The sequence below is a fragment of the Scyliorhinus torazame genome, chromosome 2 (genome assembly GCF_047496885.1).
Source record: "Scyliorhinus torazame isolate Kashiwa2021f chromosome 2, sScyTor2.1, whole genome shotgun sequence".
Classification (NCBI taxonomy): Eukaryota; Metazoa; Chordata; class Chondrichthyes; order Carcharhiniformes; family Scyliorhinidae; genus Scyliorhinus; species Scyliorhinus torazame.
The window spans coordinates 243,304,006-243,326,684 of record NC_092708.1 but is presented as its reverse complement, the minus strand read 5'-3'; the positions used below and the strand labels follow the sequence as shown (position 1 = coordinate 243,326,684).

At 48.9% G+C, this 22,679-nt stretch overlaps 1 protein-coding gene across 2 annotated transcripts in view; it reads right to left on the bottom strand.

Annotated features, from left to right (window-relative positions):
• smoc1 (SPARC related modular calcium binding 1) overlaps positions 1-22,679 on the bottom strand; it is a 341,176-nt gene that overhangs the window by 66,713 nt on the left and 251,784 nt on the right. For both annotated transcript variants that reach the window (XM_072485788.1, XM_072485799.1), the window contains exon 10: positions 13,287-13,392. In XM_072485788.1, coding sequence (XP_072341889.1) covers positions 13,287-13,392 — 106 coding nt within the window. The remainder of the gene's footprint in view (positions 1-13,286; positions 13,393-22,679) is intronic.

The following is a 22,679-nucleotide window of genomic DNA, read 5'->3' as shown; positions in this document are numbered from 1 at the left end:
TTCGGCGCCGGTTGGCGCGCCGCCAACCATTCCAGCGCCAACCTAGCCCCGGATTGGGGGAGGATTCCACAACTTCCGGGCAGCCCGACGCCAGAGTGGTTCACGCCACTCTTTGGCGCCGGTAAGGCCCGCCCGCTGGTTGGGGGAAAATCCCGGCCAGAGAATCTGGTGAACTGCGACGACAATAATCTCTCCCTCAATGTCAACAAAATGAAGGAGATTGTCATCGACTTCAGGAAGCGTAGAGGAGAATATGCCCCTGTCTACACCAATGGGAACAAAGTAGAAATGGTCGAGAGCTTCAAGTTTTTAGCTGTCCAGATCACCAACAACCTGTCTGGTCCCCCCATGGCGACACTATAGTTAAGAAAGCCCAGCAACGACTCTACTTTCTCAGAAGACTATGGAAATTTGGATGTCAGCTAGGACTCTCACCATTTTTACAGATGCACCAGAGAAAGCATGCTTTCTGGTTGTATCACAGCTTGGTATGGTTCCTGCTCTGCCCAAGACCGCAGGAAACTACAAAAGGTCGTGAATGTAGCACAGTCCATCATGCAAACCAGCCTCTCATCCATTGACTCTGTCTACAATTCCCGCTGTCTCGGAAAGGCAACCAGCATAATTAAGGACCCCACGCACCCCAGACATACTCTCTTCCACCTTCTTCCGTCAGGAAAAAGATAGAAACGTTTGAGGTCGCGCACCAACCGACTCAGCAGAGGGCAGTAGAGCGGAGCTGCTGATTCGCTGTTGCGGGGGTCATTTGCGGGGGAAATTTGCATATGCCGTTGTGCTCACCCTAACTTGAAGGTGTACCTGAGCAAGTGACCCTAGCTGTTCAAGTGAAGACAAGCATCCAGCAGAGGGCACTGGAGCGTAGCTGCTGATTGGCTGTTGCGGTGGGAATTTGCATTCGCCATTGTGCTCACCCTAACTTGAAGGTGGTTTGTGGAGGAGCTGTTGTCAAGTGACACTTAAACCCAAAACACTTCTTCAGTTGAACCATGACGTCACGGCCTGCAGGTAAGGGATTGGCTGGTGACTGGTAAGTAGTTTTTCTTTTATTTTCCCTCAGGTGTTATTGTGCGGGGCGCAGAGGTTGCTGAGTGAGTGCTTGCAGAGAAGGGGAGCGAATAACAGGTACGCTCTTTCTTTCTTTTTCTTTTTTTATCTAGAGGGGATGGCAGGGAAGGTAGTGCAATGTTCCTCCTGCAGAATGTTTGAGGTGAGGGACGCCGTCAGTGTCCCTGCTGATTTCATCTGTGGGAAGTGCACCCACCTCCAGCTCCTCAGAAACCGCGTTAGGGAAGCTGGATGAACGTTGGATCATTCGGGAGGCAGAGGTGGTCATAGATAGAAGCTTCAGGCATGTAGTTACACCGAAAAATAAAGATAGATGGGTGACGGTGAGAGGGGCTGTGAGGAAGCAGTCAGTACAGGGATCCACTGTGGTCGTTCCCCTTAATAACAAGTATACCGCTTTGGATACTCTTGGGGGGGGGGGGGGTACTTACCACGGGTAAGCCATGGGGTACAGGTCTCTGGCACAGAGTCTGTCCCTGTTGCTCAGAAGGGAAGGGGGAAGAGGAGTAGAGCATTAGTCATTGGAGACTCCATAGTTAGGGAGATAGATAGGAGATTCTGTGGGAATGAGAGAGATTTGCGGTTAGTGTGTTGCCTCCCAGGTGCCAGGGTGCGTGATGTCTCAGATCGTGTTTTCGGGATCCTTAAGAGGGAGGGGGAGCATCCCCAAGTCATGGTCCACATAGGTACCAACGACATTGGTAGGAAAAGGGATAGGGATGTAAGGCAGGAATTCAGGGAGCTAGGGTGGAATCTTAGATCTAGGATAAACAGAGTTATTATCTCTGGGTTGTTACCCATGCCACGTGATAGCGAGATGAGGAATAGGGAGAGAGAGGAGTTGAACACGTGGCTACAGGGATGGTGCAGGAGGGAGGGTTTCAGATTTCTGGATAATTGGGGCTCATTCTGGGGTCGCTGGGACCTCTACAAATGGGATGGTCTACACCTGGACCAGAGGGGTACCAATATCCTGGGGGGGAAATTTGCTAATGCTCTTCGGGAGGGCTTAAACCAGTTCAGCAGGGGCTTGGGAACCTGAATTGTAGCTCCAGTATACAGGAGGTTGAGAGTAGTGAGGTCATGAGTAAGGTTTCAAAGTTGCAGGAGTGTACCGGCAGGCAGGAAGGTGGTTTAAAGTGTGTCTTCTTCAATGCCAGGAGCATCCGGAATAAGATGGGTGAACTTGCGGCATGGGCTGGTACCTGGGACTTCGATGTTGTGGCCATTTCGGAGACATGGATAGAGCAGGGACAGGAATGGTTGTTGCAGGTGCTGGGGTTTAGATATTTCAATAAGTGCAGGGAAGGTGGTAAAAGAGGGGGAGGGGTGGCATTGTTAGTCAAGGACAGTATTACGGTGGCAGAAAGGGCGTTTGATGAGGACTCGTCTACTGAGGTAGTATGGGCTGAGGTTAGAAACAGGAAAGGAGAGGTCACCCTGTTAGGGGTTTTCTATAGGCCTCCGAAAAGTTCCAGAGATGTAGAGGAAAGGATTGCAAAGATGATTCTGGATAGGAGCGAAAGCAACAGGGTAGTTGTTATGGGGGACTTTAACTTTCCAAATATTGACTGGAAACGCTATAGTTAGAGTACTTTAGATGGGTCCGTTTTTGTCCAATGTGTGCAGGAGGGTTCCCTGACACAGTAGATAGGCCAACGAGAGGCGAGGCCATATTGGATTAGGTACTGGTTAATGAACCAGGACAGGTGTTAGATTTGGAGGTAGGAGAGCACTTTGGTGATAGTGACCACAATTCGAAATATGTTTACTTTAGTGATGGAAAGGGATAGGTATATACCGCAGGGCAAGAGTTATATCTGGGGGAAAGGCACTTATGATGCGATGAGGCAAGACTTAGGATGCATCGGATGGAGAGGAAAACTGCAGGGCATGGGCACAATGGAAATGTGGAGCTTGTTCAAGGAATAGCTACTGTGTGTCCTTGATAAGTATGTACCTGTCAGGCAGGGAGGAAGTGGTCGATCAAGGGTACCGTGGTTTACTAAAGCAGTCGAAACACTTGTCAAGAGGAAGAAGGAGGCTTATGTAAAGATGAGACATGAAGGTTCAGTTCGGGCACACGAGAGTTACAAGTTAGCTAGGAAGGACCTAAAGAGAGAGCTAAGAAGAGCCAGGAGGGGACATGAGAAGTCTTTGGCAGGTAGGATCAAGGATAACCCTAAAGCTTTCTATAGATATGTCAGGAATAAAGGAATGACTAGGGTAAGAGTAGCGCCAGTCAAGGACAGTAGTGGGAAGTTGTGCTTGGAGTCCGAGGAAATAGAAGAGGTGCTAAATGAATACTTTGCGTCAGTATTCACACAGGAAAAAGATACTGTTGTTGAGGAGAATACTGAGATTCAGGCTACTAGACTAGAAGGGCTTGAGGTTCATAAGGTGGAGGTGTTAGCAATTCTGGAAAGTGTGAAAATAGATAAGTCCGCTGGGCCGGATGGGATTTATCCTAGGATTCTCTGGGAAGCTAGGGAGGAGATTGCTGAACCTTTGACTTTGATCTTTAAGACATCTTTGGCTACAGGAATAGTGCCAGAAGACTGGAGGATAGCAAATGTTGTCCCCTTGTTCAAGAAGGGGAGTAGAGACAACCCCGGTAACTATAGACCAGTGAGCCTTACTTCTGTTGTGGGTAAAATCTTGGAAAGGTCTATAAGAGGTAGGATGTATAACCATCTGGAAAGGAATAATTTGATTAGAGATAGTCAACACGGTTTTGTGAAGGATCGGTCGTGCCTCACAAACCTTATTGAGTTCTTTGAGAAGGTGATCAAACAGGTGGATGAGGGTAAAGCAGTTGATGTGGTGTATATGGATTTTAGTAAAGCGTTTGATAAGGTTCCTCACGGTAGGCTACTGCAGAAAATACTGAGGCATGGGATTCAGGATGATTTAGCAGTTTGGATCAGAAATTGCCTAGCTGAAAGAAGACAAAGGGTGGTGGTTGATGGGAAATTTTCATGACTGGAGTCCAGTTACTAGTGGTGCACCACAAGGATCTGTTTTTGGGCCACTGCTGTTTGTCATTTTTATAAATGACCTGGAGGACGGCGTAGAAGGATGGGTGAGTAAATTTGCAGATGACACTAACGTCGCTGGAGTTATGGACAGTGCGGAAGGATGTTACAAGTTACAGAGGGACATAGATAAGCTGCAGCGCTGGGCTGAGAGGTGGCAAATGGAATTTAATGCAGAAAAGTGTGAAGTGATTCATTTTGGAAGGAATAACAGGAAGACAGAGTACTGGGCTAATGGTAAGATTCTTGGCAGTGTGGATGAGCAGAGAGATCTCGGTGTCCATGTACATAGAAATTTGCCACTCAGGTTGAGGGGGTTGTTAAGAAGGCATACGGTGTGTTAACTTTTATTGGTAGAGGCATTCAGTTTCGGAGCCATGAGGTCAAGCTGCAGCTGTACAAAACTCTGGCGCGGTCGCATTTGGAGTATTGCGGCAATTCTGGTCGCCGCATTATAGGAAGGATGTGGAAGCATTGGAAAGGGTGCAGAGGAGATTTACCAGAATGTTGCCTGGTATGGAGGGAAGATCTTATGAGGAAAGGCTGAGGGACTTGAGGCTGCTTTCGTTAGAGAGAAGAAGGTTAAGAGGTGACTTAATTGAGGCATACAAGATGATCAGAGGATTGGATAGGGTGGACAGTGAGAGCCTTCTTCCTCGGATGGTGATGTTTAGAACGAGGGGACATAGCTTTAAATTGAGGGGCGATTGATATAAGACAGATGTCAGAGGTTGGTTCTTTACTCAGAGAGTAGTAAGGGCGTGGAATGCCCTGCCTGCAACAGCAGTGGACTCGCCAACACTAAGGGCATTCAAATGGTCATTGGATAGACATATGGACGATAAGGCAATAGTGTAGATGGGCTTTAGAGTGGTTTCACAGGTCAGCGCAACATCGAGGGCCGAAGGGCCTGTACTGCGCTGTAATGTTCTATGTTCTATGTTCAAGAACAGCTTCTTCCCTGCTACCATCAGACTTTTGAATGGACCTACCTCGTATAAAGTTGATCTTTTCTCTCCACCCTAGCTATGACTGTAACATTACATTCTGTAGTCTCTCCTTCCTTCCCTATGTACGGTATGCGTTGTCTGCATTGCATGCAAGAAACAATACTTTCACTGTATACTAATATACAATAATAAATCAAATCAAATCAATGGTTGCAAGCTCAGACATTGGATGTTGATTTGCTGAATTTCTTCAAACAAGAGCTGGTAATGATTCCGGGTAGAACGGAGAACTACTTTTACTCTAAAAAATAGGGAATGCAGTGAATTATTAATCATCTCCTGGACTAGTTTAGATTGCTTGCAAATGGAATTGAGGGGGGAGGGGGGGGGGAAGGAATTTTCCAGATTTAAATGTCCAAAGTGACCTGAGTTTTGATTCAATTTTTCTACCCTTCCACTTCACCTCGTGGTTTTGTGGTGGAGTGCAGAGTGTGCATATTGTAACGCATAGAGAGAATCAGAGAATCACAGGGACTTTTTACAGTGCAGAAAGAGGTCATTCGACCCATCAGCTTTGCACTGACTCTTTGAAAGAGCATTGTGCCCAGTCCCATACCCTGCCGTATCCCTGTAACCTTGCGCATTCTTCCACTGGGTATTACAATTGTGTGGGATAGGCTGGTTAGGCCAGGGGCTTTCCCTGTCTGCTATTTTTCACATCCTTGGCTTCTGGTTGCGGCTATGCGGAGCTGAGTCGCACGTTCAGCAGCTCCCGCTAGAAACGGACTTTTGGGCTCTTTTTAGGGCCCCCAACGGTACTTTTTCGATGATTCTCAGTGGGGGAAGGGGACAGCAGTATTCCCCCGGCACTGTATGGACCAGGAGTGGAGCGGTGCAAAAAGTGGCATTGGAGCAGAGAAAGGTGCGAGGGAGGAAGACCAAGATGGCGGCGGGTGGAGAGCAGGCAGCATAGCCGCAGTGGTCACAGAGACAGCAGGAGTTTCTCCAGCGCTGCTTCACGGAGCTGAAGGCAGAGCTGCTGGAGCCGATGAAGGTGTCAATTGACAAGCTGCTTGAGACTCAGACGGCCCAAGGGGCGGCGATCCAGGAGGTCCGACAAAAGGTCTCGGAGAATGAGGCGGTGAAGGTGGAGGCGCACGAGGCGCTCCATAAGAAATGGCAGGCGAAGTTCGAGGACATGGAGAACCGGTTGAGAAGAAAGAATCTGAGGATTCTGGGTCTCCCAGAGGGGCTGGAAGGATCGGATGTAGGAACCTACGTGGTCACCATGTTGAACGCGCTGATGGGCGCAGGGGCCTTCCAGGGGCCCCTGGACTGGAGGGGGCCCATCGAGTGCTGGCGAGGAGGCCCAAGCCCAGCGAGCTGCCGCAGGCGGTGCTGGTGCAGTTCCACCGTTTTGTGGACAGAGAATGTGACTTAAGGTGGGCCAAGAAAGACCGGAGCAGCAGGTGGGAGAACGCAGAGGTCCGGATTTATCAGGACTGCAGCGCGGAGGTGGCTAAGAAGAGGGCCGGGTACAATTGGGCTAAGGTGGTGCTGCATCGGAGAGGGGTGAAGTTCGGCATGTTGCAGCCGGCGCGACTGTGGGTCACCTACAGGGACCGTCACCATTACTTTGAGATGCCGGAGGAGGCGTGGACCTTCATTCAGGCCGAAAAGCTGGACTCGGATTGAGGGCTGGGGGCGAGGGGATGCTGAGGGGTGATGGTTGGGACTGGTGTGTTGTGTTTTGGGGGGATTGTGCGGTTGGTTGGGCAATGTTTCTTCTCTGTCTGTCGGGTGGGTTCGTGGGGGGGGGGCAGGTAAAAGCCTGTGGGCGTCGGTGGCTGGAAATGCAGATGGGGCCCCGCAGGGGGGGGAGGCCCAAGCCGGGGGAATTGGGACTGGGCCTGGAAAGGGAGATGCGCCAGAGGAGGCGGGGATGGGTGGGTGGAAAGCGCAAGCTTTTTCCCGCGCTAAGGGTGGAAAGGGGCGGGGCCGGTGCTGGAAAGAGCGGGCTTTTTCCCGCGCTGAGAGTTGAAGGGAGTGGGGTCGGGGAGAGCCCGTTGACGGACAGGAAGGGGGAGGGGTGACTCCCACATTGGGGGAGGGGGTTTGATGGAGCGGTGGGAGTCAGCAGGAGTCGGCTGACTCACAGGTGTGCAATGGGGGAGCAATGCTGCTAGCGGGAGACCTAGCTGGGGGGGGGGGGGGGGGGGGGGGGTGGTGGTGGGTGGACCCGGGTTGCTGCTGGAATGGCCAAGGGGGAGCTGGAGCTGGTAGAGGAGGTTGGGGCGGGGGTCTGCCACCGGGGCGAACGGGAAGTGCGGGGGGCGCGGGCACGTGGCTGGCCTAGAAAGGGTTATGGCAAATCGGCGGGAGGGGGGGTGGGGGGGGTGGGGGGCAGCCCCCTGATCCGGCTGATAACCTGGAATGTAAGAGGCCTGAATGGGCCGGTCAAACAGGTCCGTGTGTTTGCGCACCTGAAGGGGCTGAGGCAAATGTAGTCATGCTCCAGGAACCGCATCTGCGGGTGGCAGATCAGGTAAGGCTAAGAAAGGGGTGGGTAGGGCAGGTGTTCCATTCGGGGTTGGATGCAAAAAATCAGGGGGTGGCGATTTTGGTGGGGAAGCGGGTTTCGTTTGAGGCGTTGAGCATCGTGGCAAACAATGGAGTTAGGTATGTGATGGTGAGTGGTAAGCTGCAGGGGGTGCGGGTGGTCTTGGTAAATGTATACGCCCCGAATTGGGACGATGCGGGGTTCATGCGGCGCATGTTGGGCCGGATCCCGGACTTGGAGACAGGGGGCTTGATAATGGGGGGGGACTTCAACACGGTGCTGGATCCGGCATTGGATCGCTCTAGGTCTCGGACGGGCAGGAGGCCGGCGGCGGCCAAGGTGCTGAGGGGGTTTATGGACCAGATGGGAGGAGTGGATCCGTGGAGGTTTGCGAGGCTGGGGGCCAGGGAATTCTCATTCTTCTCCCATGTTCGTAAGGCCTACTCTCGGATTGACTTTTTAGTATTGAGCAGGGCGCTGGACACGGAGTATTCGGCGATAGCCATCTCTGACCATCCCCGCATTGGGTGGACCTCGAGCTGGGGGAGGAGAGGGACCAGCGCCCGCTGTGGCGCTTGGAGGTGGGGTTGTTGGCGGAAGGGGAGGTGAGCGGGCGGGTCCTGGGGTGTATAGAAAGGTACCTGGAGACCAATGATAATAGGGAGGTGCAGGTAGGGATGGTCTGGGAGGCGGTGAACAGGGGTGAGTTGATCTCCATTAGGGCCCACAGAAAGGGGAAGGAGAGGAGAGAGAGGGAGAGGCTAGAGATGGTAAGGGTGGATCGGAGGTATTCAGAAGCCCCCGAGGAGGGACTACTCAAGGAGCGACGAAGCCTCCAGGCCGAGTTCGACTTGTTGACCACCAGGAAGGCAGAGGTGCAGTGGAGGAAGCGCAAGGGGCGGTGTACGAGTACGGAGAGAAGGCTAGCCAGATGCTGGCACACCAGCTTTGGAAGCGTGAGGCAGCGAGGGAGATTGGGGGAGTTAGGGATGGAGGGGTGCGAAGTGCGGTGGGTATTAATGGGGTCTTCAGGGACTTTTACGAGGGACTGTATCGGTCTGAGCCCCCATCGGAGGAGAGGGGGGGGTCCTGCCCCCGACGATGTCGAGGGCGCTGATTTCTCTAATTCTGAAGCGGGTCAAAGACCCTGTACAGTGCGGATTGTATAGGCCGATTTCACTCCTTAATGCTAGCAAAGGTATTGGCCATGAGGATTGAGGTCAGTGTTCCGGGGGTCATACACGAGGATCAGACGGGTTTTGTGAAAGGGAGGCAGTTGAATACCAACGTACGTAGGCTCTTGAATGTAATTATGATGCCGGCGGTGGAGGGGGAGGCGGAGATAGTGGCGGCTATGGACGCGGAGAAGGCCTTTGATAGGGTGGAGTGGGAGGTATTGAGGAGGTTTGGGTTCGGGGAGGGGTTCTTAAGCTGGGTGAGGTTGCCGTACGAGGCCCCGGTGGCGAGTGTGGCCACGAACAGGAGGAGGTCGGAATATTTTCAGCTATACTGAGGGACGAGGCAGGGGTGTCCTCTCTCCCCCCAGCTCTTTGCGCTGGAAATTGAGCCCCTGGCCATGGCTTTGAGGGAGTCTAAGAACTGGGTGCGGGGAGGGCGGGGGAGGAACACTGGGTATTATTGTATGCAGACGATCTGCTATTGTATGTGGCGGACCCGGTGGGGGGAATGCCGGAGGTGATGCGGATCCTGAGGGAGTTTGGGGATTTCTCCGGGTATAAGCTCAACATGGGGAAGAGCGAGCTGTTCGTGGTGCACCCGGGAGACCAGGAAAGGGGGATTGGTGAGCTTCCGCTAAAAAGGGTCGAAAGAAGTTTTAGCTATCTGGGGGTTCAGGTGGCTAGGAGCTGGGGGGCCCTGCATAAGCTCAACTTAACGAGGCTGGTGGAGCAAATGGAGGAGGAGTTCAAAAGGTGGGATATGCTGCCGCTCTCCCTGGCGGGTAGGGTGCAGTCTGTTAAAATAACGGTGCTCCCGAGGTTTTTGTTTTTGTTTCAGTACCTCCCCATCCTGATCCCTAAGGCCTTCTTTAAGCAGGTTAACAGGAGTATTATGGGGTATGTATGGGTGAAGAAGACCCCGAGGGTGAGAAGGGTGTTCTTGGAGCGGAGCAGGGACAGGGGGGTTTAGCGTTGCCAAACTTATGTGGGTACTATTGGGCCGCCAACGTGGCTATGATACATAAGTGGGTAATGGAGGGGGAGGGGGCGGTGTGGAAGAGGCTGGAGATGGCGTCCTGTGTGGGCGCAAGCCTTGGGGCACTGGTGACTGCACTGCTGCCGCTTCCTCCAACGAGGTACACCACGAGCCCGGTGGTAGCGGCGACCCTCAAAATCTGGGGGCAATGAGACGCCACAGGGAGGAGGTGGGGGCTTCGGTGTGGTCCCCGATACGGGAGAACCATCGGTATGTCCCGGGGAAAATGGATGGGGGGGGTTCCTGAGTTGGCACAGGGCAGGTAGGGGATCTGTTCATAGACGGGAAGTTTGCGAGCCTTGGGGAGCTGGAGGAGAAATTCGGGCTCCCCCCTGGAAATGCTTTCAGATATATGCAGGTAAGGGCGTTCGTTAGGCGACAGGTGGTGGAGTTTCCGCTGCTGCCGGCGCGCAGGGTCCAGGACAGGGTGCTTTCGGGCGTGTGGGTTGGAGAGGGTAGGACCTCGGCAACTTATCAGGTGATGCAGAAGGAGGAGGAGGCCTCGGCGGAGGAGGTAAAAGATAAGTGGGAGGAGGAGCTGGGGGAGGAGGATGTTGGTGGATGCCCTGGGAAGAGTAAACTCTTCCTCCTCTTGCGCGAGGCTCAGCCTGATACAATTTAAGGTGCTGCACAGGGCGCACATGACCGGGGCAAGGCTAAGCCGGTTTTTTGGGAGTGAGGACAGATGTGCGAGGTGTTCGGGGAGCCCTGCAAACCACACCCACATGTTCTGGGCATGCCCAGCGTTGGAGGAGTTCTGGAGGGGCGTAGTGAGGACGGTGTCAAGGGTAGTGAATTCCGGGATTAGGCCTAGCTGGGGGCTCGCAATATTTGGGGTGTCGGATGAGCCGGGAGTGCAGGAGGCGAAAGAGGCCGGTATTCTGGCCTTTGCGTCCCTGGTAGCCCGGCGAAGGATTCTGCTTCAGTGGAAGGATGCGAGGCCCCCAAGCGTGGAATCCTGGATTACGACATGGCAGGGTTTATTAAATTGGAGAAGGTGAAATTTGCCTTAAGGGGATCTGTGCAAGGGTCCTTCAGGCGGTGGCAACCGTTCCTAGACTTCCGGGTGGAGCGTTAGGAGATGGTCAGCACTTTTGTTCTTGTTGTTTTATTATTTGTGTAAAGGGGGGGTTTATATTTTTCTGTTGTGATAATCTGTGAAAAATGTTGAATAAAAATTTTTTTTTTTTTTAAATCTTTCACATCCTTCATCAACTCTTGCAACTGTAAGTATGAACTTGTACACTTCAAAAGTGTGGCCAGCTGAAATCAAAAGTAACTGACCAATCTCCGATCTGAATTAATCCTTAGAACCCCAAATTTAGTTTAGTTAATATACTATTGTTGAGGTATGCCGGTGTTTCTGTCTTGATTACATCTGCCAGATGTTAGAGACAATTAGTCAGTTTACACTTGAATACCATTTCAGACACACCTGCCCCACTACTCCCTGCTGCCGTGATGATAATTAGGCCAACAACCCGGATCAACAGCGCAAGTCACAGCAAGAGACACTTTTTAAAAAATCTTTTACAGAATAAACCAGTGCAAGAAGGGCATCCTTTGTGGAGATAAGAGTTTCTCCCACCTCTGTAGCTCAGAGTATCCTTCACTATTATTCATACTTGCTCAACAGGGGGCACCTCTCCCTGATTTAAATCTGCTTTCTAGCTTCAGGCAGCCATCGATGCAGAATCAATGGAGGTGTTTATAATAGTGTCAGATACTAAGAAGCGAAAGTACTGAAGAACACAGAGAGGAGAGTGGAAATTAGATTTAAAGAAATCAAGAATTGAGTTTAAAGAAATCAATAATTGAATTTTTTATAAATCGATTGAACTTAAAGAAACCAATAATTGGATTTAAATAAATCAATAATTGTGTATAAATAAATCAAGGACTTTTGGGTTTAAAGAAATAAAGAACTGAATTTTTAAAAATCACGAATTGTATTTGAAGAAATGAAGAATCAAATTTTTAAAAAATCAATAATTGTATTTAAAGAAATCAAGAATTGAATTTTGTTTTTAAATTTAGAGTACCCAATTCATTTTTTTCCAATTAAGGGGACACCTAGCTTGCACATCTTTTGGGTTGTGGGGGCGAAACCCATGCAAACACGGGGAGAGTGTGCAAACTCCACACGGACAGTGACCCAGAGCCGGGATCGAACCTGGGACCTCGGCGCCATGAGGCGGCAGTGCTAACCCACTGCGCCACCGTGCTGCCCATCAGGAATTGAATTTCAAATAAAATCAAGAATTGGATTTTACAAAATCAATAATTGAATTTAAAGAAATCAAGAATTGTGTTCAATGAAATCAAGAATTGGGTTTGAAGAAATTAAAAAATGTCCAGAAGATGGAACAAATGGTTGACTCTAGTTACCGTGGCGATGAAATTCATCTTAGATTCTTTGGCAATGGTGCAAAACAAGTATGAGCAAATTGGAATCCCGTTTGCATTCCACCCAATTTTTCTGTGAATACGGAAAAGAAACCGGAACGACAGGCAAAACTGCTCAAACTCAATTTCACTCCCGACTTTCCTCATTATCTGCTGTCGCTCACATCAGAGATCAGGTGGCTTTATAATTGATGGAACATTGCGCTGCAGCAAGTTGCAAGGTGAATCCTTTCAAAAGGTTTATCTCTTACAGAATAGGCCCAGTCCCGACAGCTGTGTGACAAACTGGCTCGAAATGTGTGCAAATGTACAGATATTTACAAACGGAACCCTCCATTCAACCCATGTGTCTTCGACACCAAAACAAAAATATCAGTCAGTTGTTGCAAAAGGAAAGGCTTTTTTCTCTGTTATAGAGTTTGACAGCATGGAAAGGGGCCCATCGGGTCCGCACCAACCATCAAGCACCTATCTGCTCGAAACCCATTTTCCAGCACTTGGTCTGCAGCCTTGTATGCTATGGCTAAGTGATTATATAAATACTTCTTAAATGTTGTGAGGGTTCCCACATCTACCACCCTTTCAGGCAGTGAGTTCCAGATTCCCACCCTCTGGGTGAAAATGTATTTCCTCATATCTCCTCTAAACCTCCTGCACATACCAAAATCTATGCCCCCAGTTATTGACCCCTCCACTAAGGGGAAAAAAGTATCTTCCTATCTACCCTATCTATATCTATGGTAATTGCATGCACCTCAATCAGGTCCCCCTTCAGCCTCCCCTCCAGGGAGAATATTCTGATTGGAGAATAGTTTGATCATATATATCTGGGCTATATGTTGGATACTGGATTGGAGAGATTTCCTACAAGTGCATCTGCTATTTGATTAATTTGGGCATACTTGATCTTAAGTTTGTATTGCTTGATTGGTGAGTGTGGGATGTGAACATGTGTCATACTGGCTGCTTCTAATGGAGATTTTCCAAGGTCAGTTCCCTCCCAACACTTTACACAGTTAATGAAGAGACACATACCTCCCTCCTGCTGCAGGTGCTGGGGAGTTGATAGCTTGCACCATGTCTGTGGTGAGAGCATCCAAAACACTGGTGATGAACTCCAACTTTTTCGCTCCAGGGCAACCTGCAAAAGGTGAAAGGTCAAAACTCATAACTATAATGGTGCCCAAGTGTGCCTGATAAGTAGCATTTGATATACTTTCCCCAGTCTGTAGAGCTGTGATTTATTTGTAATGATTTCTTTCTGATTTCTGTGGGTCGTATATAGCCTGCGGTGGAGGGGGTGGCGCAAATCATGGCAGTATATGGTGCAATTACTACAAAACAGAACTTGTTCTAGCATTAGAGTTTAAGTGATCCAAGTGATCCACACACCAAGCAGCGGGCCATCTGAGTCCCAGAAACTCCTGGGAGGAGGTCGGGGGGGGGGCTCCTTTATAGGCCGGCAGCCCTGGTGGCAGCCCATGGAATGGCAGAAGGTGCTCCTGCCTCCAGCTCGTACATTTGGAGACACGCATTTCTTCCCAACGTTGGGATGTCTGCACATTTGATAACTTCCTGACCCACCTCTTTATGCCTTCCAGAAACTTTTTCTCAATTAAAATCTGACTGAGTGATCAAAGAAAAAAATTCCAATGCTTGATTTTTAGGCCCCTCGGGACTGGGATCAGATGCGGGCAGGTAGGCAGTAAAATTAGCACTGTTATCTGACATGTGGGGTTCCAGGTTCCATTCTACAACCCCACTACCTCCGGCAAGGCAACTTTTTAGAGGCAGGATTGGGGGCCCAGGAGCAATAGGACTATCAGTCCACATGTGGGTGGCTGATTAAGGTAATTAGCAACCACTTGAGGCCAATTAAAGGAGGCCGACCTCCTCAGGTTTCCACTGGCAACCTGGGCCTTTGAGCTGCCTTGAGTGGACTCGAGGCTCTCTCTATCTGCCATGGGTGCAGCTGCAGGCCTCCCTCTAGAGAGGCTCTCCTTTCCACTCCTCCTCCACACCACCCCACTCCCAACCCATAGTGGTGGCCTGGCTGCAAAAAAACTACTTAAGAATTTAACCTTTAAAAAGGTCGGGAGAGAAGGTGCCTCCATTTTGAAGTGCCCTCTCCCTTACCTGTCATCATAGCCTATTGTTGCTTTTAAGCTGAAAGGCCCCTGCCTTAAGCCTCAAGAGACCACCCGCTCGTCCTTAAGTAGACATGAGCCCACCCTCTGGCTATTAATTAATTGTCCTTGGGAAAATCATAATGTGCGACCACTTCCCACACTGTACGGGCTTCGGACCAACATTTCAACCTTCAGCAGGGTTCAGAACCCCACAGGAGACAACTTCCGATATACCTTTCCTCTTCTCTCTGAAATCAGGATCAGTTGTCCTAATTCATTCTCCTCCAAGATCTCACAACTGAGGAATTCCCCAGCCCCCATCAGTCTCCCTACAGTCAACTAACTTTACTAACCTCGGGGCAGCACAGTGACGCAGTGAGTTAGCCCTGCTGCATCACGGCGCTGAGGTCCCAGGTTCGATCACGGCTCTGGGTCACTGTGCGTGTGGAGTTTGCACATTCTCCCCGTGTTTGCGTGGGTTTCACCCCCACAACCCAAAGATGTGCAGGGTAGGTGGATTGGCCATGCTAAATTGCCCCTTAATTGGAAAAAATGAATTGGGTGCTCTAAATTTATTTTTAAAAACTTTACTAACCTCAACCTGATATCACCTGACCATGACTATCTGATTTCACCATTCTCTCCTACGTATTTCAATAATGATTGCATTGTGCACTGCACTTCACAATGTCTCAATGAATAAATCTTTGATTTTATTCAACCAGTACTGCTGAGATGCACACTACCATTTAGTCAACATAACGTTGTTTACATGACCAAGTTTCCTGATGGCTCTTAATCACTATCATCGACAGATGTAAATGGACAAGGGATTCAATACTGCTTTCGTAACAGCAAATACAGGAGCCATTGTAGTCTGAATGTCAACACTGTACTTAACTCTCTAACATTTAGCAAAAGCTATACACAGTTCATTTACACAAATGAACATATGTAGAAATTGCTGGTTTCAAAGAGTAATACTTTATGTAGCAATCAAATTGAACCTTTGTCTCGCACTAGAACCCTATGGGCTTGTGATGTCAAAAAGAGCCTGAAATAAAGGAAAGAAAGCTATCTATTTTTAAGAGATAATAGCCTTTCAGTGACATCATTCGCTTGGCAATCGGGCTTGTCTGGCCCAAGGCCATTTTGATTCTTTACTCAAAGGGTTCCTTTTGTGCGAGTGAAGAAAAAGGGCCAGGTTAATATCTTGGGCACAGTAATGTAGAAGGAGTGGTTTTAGCAGGTGGAAAGGAGTAAACACACAGAACAGAGGCAGCTGTGCAAAAACACACACCATCCATCTCACACGTTAATAGTATTACATTACAATTCAATACGGTGTGTGTTTTATTCACAAGGTTCTTAATCATTAGAGCCCGTAAAGCACGACAAGTGACAACAGGCATGGGCAGAAAACAAATTCTCTAATTTCCAAAAATACATTCAATTCAGATTATTTCCCTGACTAGATGGGTCACCCAACATCAGCACCTTCTCATAGCTGTGTGTGCTTTTTGGCTCTACTGTGTACCTGTCCAAGGGATCTACTTTGTTTGGTAGGATGCATGGCCTGAGTTTTTAGCATGGCGGGTCTCAGCCCCCCACCATGGCGGGGGAAGACACCCATGACTGGAGGACTTGCGGGGTGGGCGATTGGGTCTCAAGGGATATATTGGGGGTGAGGGCGGGTCCATGTGTGCTCTGCCCAAAGGCAGGTCCTTGACTTATTGTCTGGTGATGCTTCATATGGATTGGTTCTCTTGGTAGTTCTTGCCAGTGCAGGTTTGCCAGCACACTGTCAGGGAGAGCAGGTCTCAAGTCTCCCTCAGCTAGAACAGGAATCAAACCTTCACTGATGGCGTTAATCTGAACCACACGCTAGTCATCCAAACTAACTGGCCACTAACTGTGATACCTGACTGAATTGAGAGAGTAAAACCAGAAGGATACCCTCTGCTATGGTGGGCAGGAAGCCTTTGTGTTGGGCACATTTATGAAAGGCACAAAATACATTTCCTTGCTCTATAATAATCATCAGTTATTGCCAGGAGCAGCGGTCAAGACCATGATTCTGGGCTCATTTAAGGAACTGCTGGAATGGGAAAATGATAAGTCTGGTATTCTCGAATTAAATTAAGTTAGCTGACTGTCCCTTGTCATTCAAACTGATCTGGTGACCATCTTTACTGACAGGTTGACTGAATTTCCTCTATTTCCAGCCAGCCCAGTTGTGCATCCTCTGTATTGACAACTGACTACCTATCGCCAACCACTCATGTCACGTCTCATTTCTCATTTCCTCACTAGTAGCTGGTGTTGCACTGCAGTTTCCACGGCAGTTCGTGAACCACATGCCGCAGCCATCAATATCCACTCAATCCGTAAAGCTCAAATCTCATCTCATAATGCATACCCTACTCAGCATCTACCTGAGCAAAAGCCATCTTAGAACCATCGTGAATTTCTGTGCACAACTGACAATTACAGATGCACATGATCCTACATTTCAAATCTTTATTGCTGAGCTCTCAGTGCTCCATCTTCTCTTTTTTTTTTCCTGTACATGCATGTAAGCTTGGTGCCATGTACTGGCTTGTATATATTGCAGAGTGCTGTCTGATCTCCCAAATAAACACCCACACTGTGTAACTGTCTGACCTGATCACTGGTGCAGAGATCCCGGTATCTAAAAATGAGTAGGAAATCCATTGAAAAGCACGAACACAATGAGGCCATAAGACTAGAATCACCATATGGTCCCAAGCAGATGATGGGCAGCATTTAATCAAGGCAACGGGGGGATCAAGTCAGCAACATTGTAGAGTAGGTGTGAATGGGCCAGCCGAACACGACCACATGGCCCTCCGCCAATTGGGGGAAGTGGCGAGCGGGACCCGTCCAATCACGTGGCATTGACAAGCCCCTTTGCTGTTTGCCTCTCTGATAATGGTGCATTTAGTGCCTTCAGACATCGCTCTTAGTGCTGCTTTCATCCAATAATAGGTAGGGTAGGGTCAGGGATCGGGGTTGTCACCTTCGTGGATCTGATGTTAGCCCTTTCACTGGCTGTGGATGCTGGATTTAAAGTGCCAATATTATACCATCAGCTCTTCCCCTCTCTGATCTGTATACCTCATGCTGTAACTTTACAAACTCCTTCTGCTCTCCTGAGGGAGGCATCTGCAAAATTGCTCACCTTCCCCTCCCCCCGAGTGACATCCATGCCAGCTTCCATTGGTTGGGGATCTGGGAGCACGTGATCCTTGCTCGTCATTCTCAAACAGTGCATTTGACAGTATTCAACAGCATGCAAATGACTCCTAACGGCACCTGATTAACAATCTTAATTAGCTTCCTGCTACATTCATGCTGCTTCACCATCTCGCTGACTTCCCACCAGTTGTTTAATGCCTCCATTAGGTTCCTCTGCTGGGATTCCAACTCACTCACTAGCACGCGATTCTATGGTCCCTCCTGCCATGAACCCTGCTTCAGCGAACTTCATTAAATTCTGCAAAGTATTTCCTGTACATGCACGTAAGATGGGCCCCATGTATTGGCTTGCATATATTGCAGAGTACTATATATGTGGCTTGTATTGTATTGGCTTGTATATATTGCGGAGTACTGCTGCCTGTGGCTGTTGAGGGCAGTCACTTTTCAACACTGGTACCCATGCAATTAACTGTAGTGTCGGCCTTGGTTCAATGGCCAGCACACTCACCGAGGTCACAAGGTTGTGGGTTCAAGTCCTGCTCTGGAGACTTAAGCACAAAATTTAGATTGATACTCCAGTGCAGTCCTGAGGGAATGCTGCGCTGTCAAATGTGCTGCATTCATTAATTTGCTTAATTAGTTAATTAGTCTTATTCCACTTCTCTTCCCACACCGACACTAAGGCAGACTTTTGTCTGTTTCCACAGCTAGTAATTCCGGAACAGCTCACTTGTCTGTCGCCAGGGGTTTATAGTCTGAGGGAATCCACTCCAATTCAAGCGTGTCTGATCAGGAGTCCCTCCCGCTCTTACCACCAGCCATTGGTGTTTTAGAAGGATTTTGCAGGTTCTCATACTCAAATTGCGATATATGGTTGAAAATGGCAGTACACATGCTCCATATGTATTTGTTGTGGGGTGCCACACCAAGTCACCAGCCTCCACTGCCACTCATTCCACTTTTGTTTTCATTCATTGTACTTGGTGTGCACGGTGGCACAGTGGTTAGCACTGCTGCTTCACAGCGCCAGGAACCCGGGTTCAATTTCATCCTTGGGTGACTGTCTGTGTAGGATGTCTCCGAACGGGTAGAGGGAATCCTGAAGGGGGAGGGCAAACAGGTAGAGGTCGTTGTACATATTGGTACTAACGACATAGGCAGGAAGAGGCATGAGGTCCTGCAGCAGGAGTTCAGGGAGCTAGGCAGAAAGTTAAAAGACAGGACCTCGAGGGTTGTAATCTCGGGATTACTCCCTGTGCCACGTGCCAGTGAGGCTAGAAATAGGAAGATAGAGCAGACAAACACGTGGCTAAACAGCTGGTGTAGGAGGGAGGGTTTCGGTTATCTGGACCACTGGGAGCTCTTCCGGGGCAGGTGTGACCTGTATAAGATGGACGGGTTGCATCTAAACCGGAGAGGCATAAATATCCTGGCCGCGAGATTTGCTAGTGTCACACGGGAGGGTTTAAACTAGTATGGCAGGGGGGTGGGCACGGGAGCAATAGGTCAGAAGGTGAGAGCGTTGAGGGAGAACTAGGGAATATGGACAGTGTGGCTCTGAGGCAGAGCAGACGGGGAGAAGTTGCTGAACACAGCGGGTCTGGTGGCCTGAAGTGCATATGTTTTAATGCAAGGAGCATTACGGGTAAGGCAGATGAACTTCGAGCTTGGATTACTACTTGGAACTATGATGTTGTTGCCATTACAGAGACCTGGTTGAGGGAAGGGCAGGATTGGCAGCTAAACGTTCCAGGATTTAGATGTTTCAGGCGGGATAGAGGGGGATGTAAAAGGGGAGGCGGAGTTGCGCTACTTGTTCAGGAGAGTATCACAGCTATACAGCGAGAGGACACCTCAGAGGGCAGTGAGGCTATATGGGTAGAGATCAGGAATAAGAAGGGTGCAGTCACAATGTTGGGGGTATACTACAGGCCTCCCAACAGCCAGCGGGAGATAGAGGAGCAGATAGGTAGACAGATTTTGGAAAAGAGTAAAAACAACAGGGTTGTGGTGATGGGAGACTTTAACTTCCCCAATATTGACTGGGACTCACTTAGTGCTAGGAGCAAATCAACATCTGACATGTGGGAGGCTTTCAAGTGTCAGTTGATAGGAATACAGGACAGGCATGTTCCTGTGAGGAAGAAAGACAAATACGGCAATTTTCGGGAACCTTGGATGACGAATGATATTGTAGGCCTCGTCAAAAAGAAAAAGGAGGCATTTGTCAGGGCTAAAAGGCTGGGAACAGACGAAGCCTGTGTGGCATATAAGGAAAGTAGGAAGGAACTTAAGCAGGGAGTCAGGAGGGCTAGAAGGGGTCATGAAAAGTCATTGGCAAATAGGGTTAAGGAAAATCCCAAGGCTTTTTACACTTACATAAAAAGCAAGAGGGTAGCCAGGGAAAGGGTTGGCCCACTGAAGGATAGGCAAGGGAATCTATGTGTGGAGCCAGAGGAAATGGGCGAGGTACTAAATGAATACTTTGCATCAGTATTCACCAAAGAGAAGGAATTGGTAGATGTTGAGTCTGGAGAAGGGTGTGTAGATAGCCTGGGTCACATTGTGATCCAAAAAGACGAGGTGTTGGGTGTCTTAAAAAATATTAAGGTAGATAAGTCCCCAGGGCCGGATGGGATCTACCCCAGAATACTGAAGGAGGCTGGAGAGGAAATTGCTGAGGCCTTGACAGAAATCTTTGGATCCTCGCTGTCTTCAGGGGATGTCCCGGAGGACTGGAGAATAGCCAATGTTGTTCCTCTGTTTAAGAAGGGTGGCAGGGATAATCCCGGGAACTACAGGCCGGTGAGCCTTACTTCAGTGGTAGGGAAATTACTGGAGAGAATTCTTCGAGACAGGATCTACTCCCATTTGGAAGCAAATGGACGCATTAGTGAGAGGCAGCACGGTTTTGTGAAGGGGAGGTCGTGTCTCACTAACTTGATAGAGTTTTTCGAGGAGGTCACTAAGATGATTGATGCAGGTAGGGCAGTAGATGTTGTCTATATGGACTTCAGTAAGGCCTTTGACAAGGTCCCTCATGGTAGACTAGTACAAAAGGTGAAGTCACACGGGATCAGGGGTGAACTGGCAAGGTGGAGACAGAACTGGCTAGGCCATAGAAGGCAGAGGGTAGCAATGGAGGGATGCTTTTCTAATTGGAGGGCTGTGACCAGTGGTGTTCCACAGGGATCAGTGCTGGGACCTTTGCTCTTTGTAGTATATATAAATGATTTGGAGGAAAATGTAACTGGTCTGATTAGTAAGTTTGCAGACGACACAAAGGTTGGTGGAATTGCGGATAGCGATGAGGACTGTCTGAGGATACAGCAGGATTTAGATTGTCTGGAGACTTGGGCGGAGAGATGGCAGATGGAGTTTAATCCGGACAAATGTGAGGTAATGCATTTTGGAAGGGCTAATGCAGGTAGGGAATATACAGTGAATGGTAGAACCCTCAAGAGTATTGAAAGTCAAAGAGATCTAGGAGTACAGGTCCACAGATCACTGAAAGGGGCTACACAGGTGGAGAAGGTAGTCAAGAAGGCATACGGCATGCTTGCCTTCATTGGCCGGGGCATTGAGTATAAGAATTGGCAAGTCATGTTGCAGCTGTATAGAACCTTAGTTAGGCCACACTTGGAGTATAGTGTTCAATTCTGGTCGCCACACTACCAGAAGGATGTGGAGGCTTTAGAGAGGGTGCAGAAGAGATTTACCAGAATGTTGCCTGGTATGGAGGGCATAAGCTATGAGGAGCGATTGAATAAACTCGGTTTGTTCTCACTGGAACGAAGGAGGTTGAGGGGCGACCTGATAGAGGTATACAAAATTATGAGGGGCATAGACAGAGTGGATAGTCAGAGGCTTTTCCCCAGGGTAGAGGGGTCAATTACTAGGGGGCATAGGTTTAAGGTGAGAGGGGCAACGTTTAGAGTAGATGTACGAGGCAAGTTTTTTACGCAGAGGGTAGTGGGTGCCTGGAACTCACTACCGGAGGAGGTAGTGGAGGCAGGGACGATAGGGACATTTAAGGGGCATCTTGACAAATATATGAATAGGATGGGAATAGAAGGATACGGACCCAGGAAGTGTAGAAGATTGTAGTTTAGTCGGGCAGTATGGTCGGCACGGGCTTGGAGGGCCGAAGGGCCTGTTTCTGTGCTGTACATTTCTTTGTTCTTTGTTCTTTGTAGAGTTTGCACTTTCTCTGGGTGCTCTGGTTTCCTCCCACACTCTAAAGATGTGCAGGTTAGATGAATAGCTTTCCAAGTGCCCAGAAGTGTGCAGGTTAAGTGAAGTTAAGGGCATAGGGCAGGGGAGTGGCCCTAGGTAGGGTTGGTGCAGACTCGATGGGCCAAATAACTTTGTTCTGTCTGCATTGTAGGAATTCTATGATTCTATACTCACCCGCCCCTCAGAAATGGCTCTGATCATGGCAGATGTTGTACACTTTATACAACGCATTGAAAAGAGTTCAACCATCTGGTACTATCAGTGGTGACTTCAGAGGATGATTATTTAATTGTAGCCGGATTTTGTTGAAGAAGGGTTGTCGGGGGTTGGGGGGGTTGTTGTGGCTGTTAAGGACGAGGAGAAATTAGGAACCTGGGTCTGCTGTGTACAGATAGCAGATGTCGCGCTCATCCAGAATGAAATTATTTTCTCAGATTAGTTGAACTGTTGCAATTTAAAGAAGATTAAAGTGTCTAAAAGGTGGATGGCTGACAAAAAGGTTCAGACTAAGCAACAGCGTAGATAATAATGGTGCCTTCTCCAGTAAATTCCATTGCGAATTATTGGCCCTTGCATTTCCACTAGCTCATCCATATTTTTCCATTTCAGTCGTTCAAGTTGCCTCATGCTGTTATGTACCTTCCTTAAGTTAAAGAAACAGGACAGATTGCTATATAGTTAGTGAGTAACTGCCAGGAGGCACTCTGTGTGGAATAATTCCTCAGCAATGGATTACAATATGAATTTACTTTGTTTCTTGGAAGTTTTGAATGGCTCACTGAATTTTGTGTGTTAAACTCTTCCCTGAGATTCTAATTCAGCTCCCTTCTATAAAGCGCTC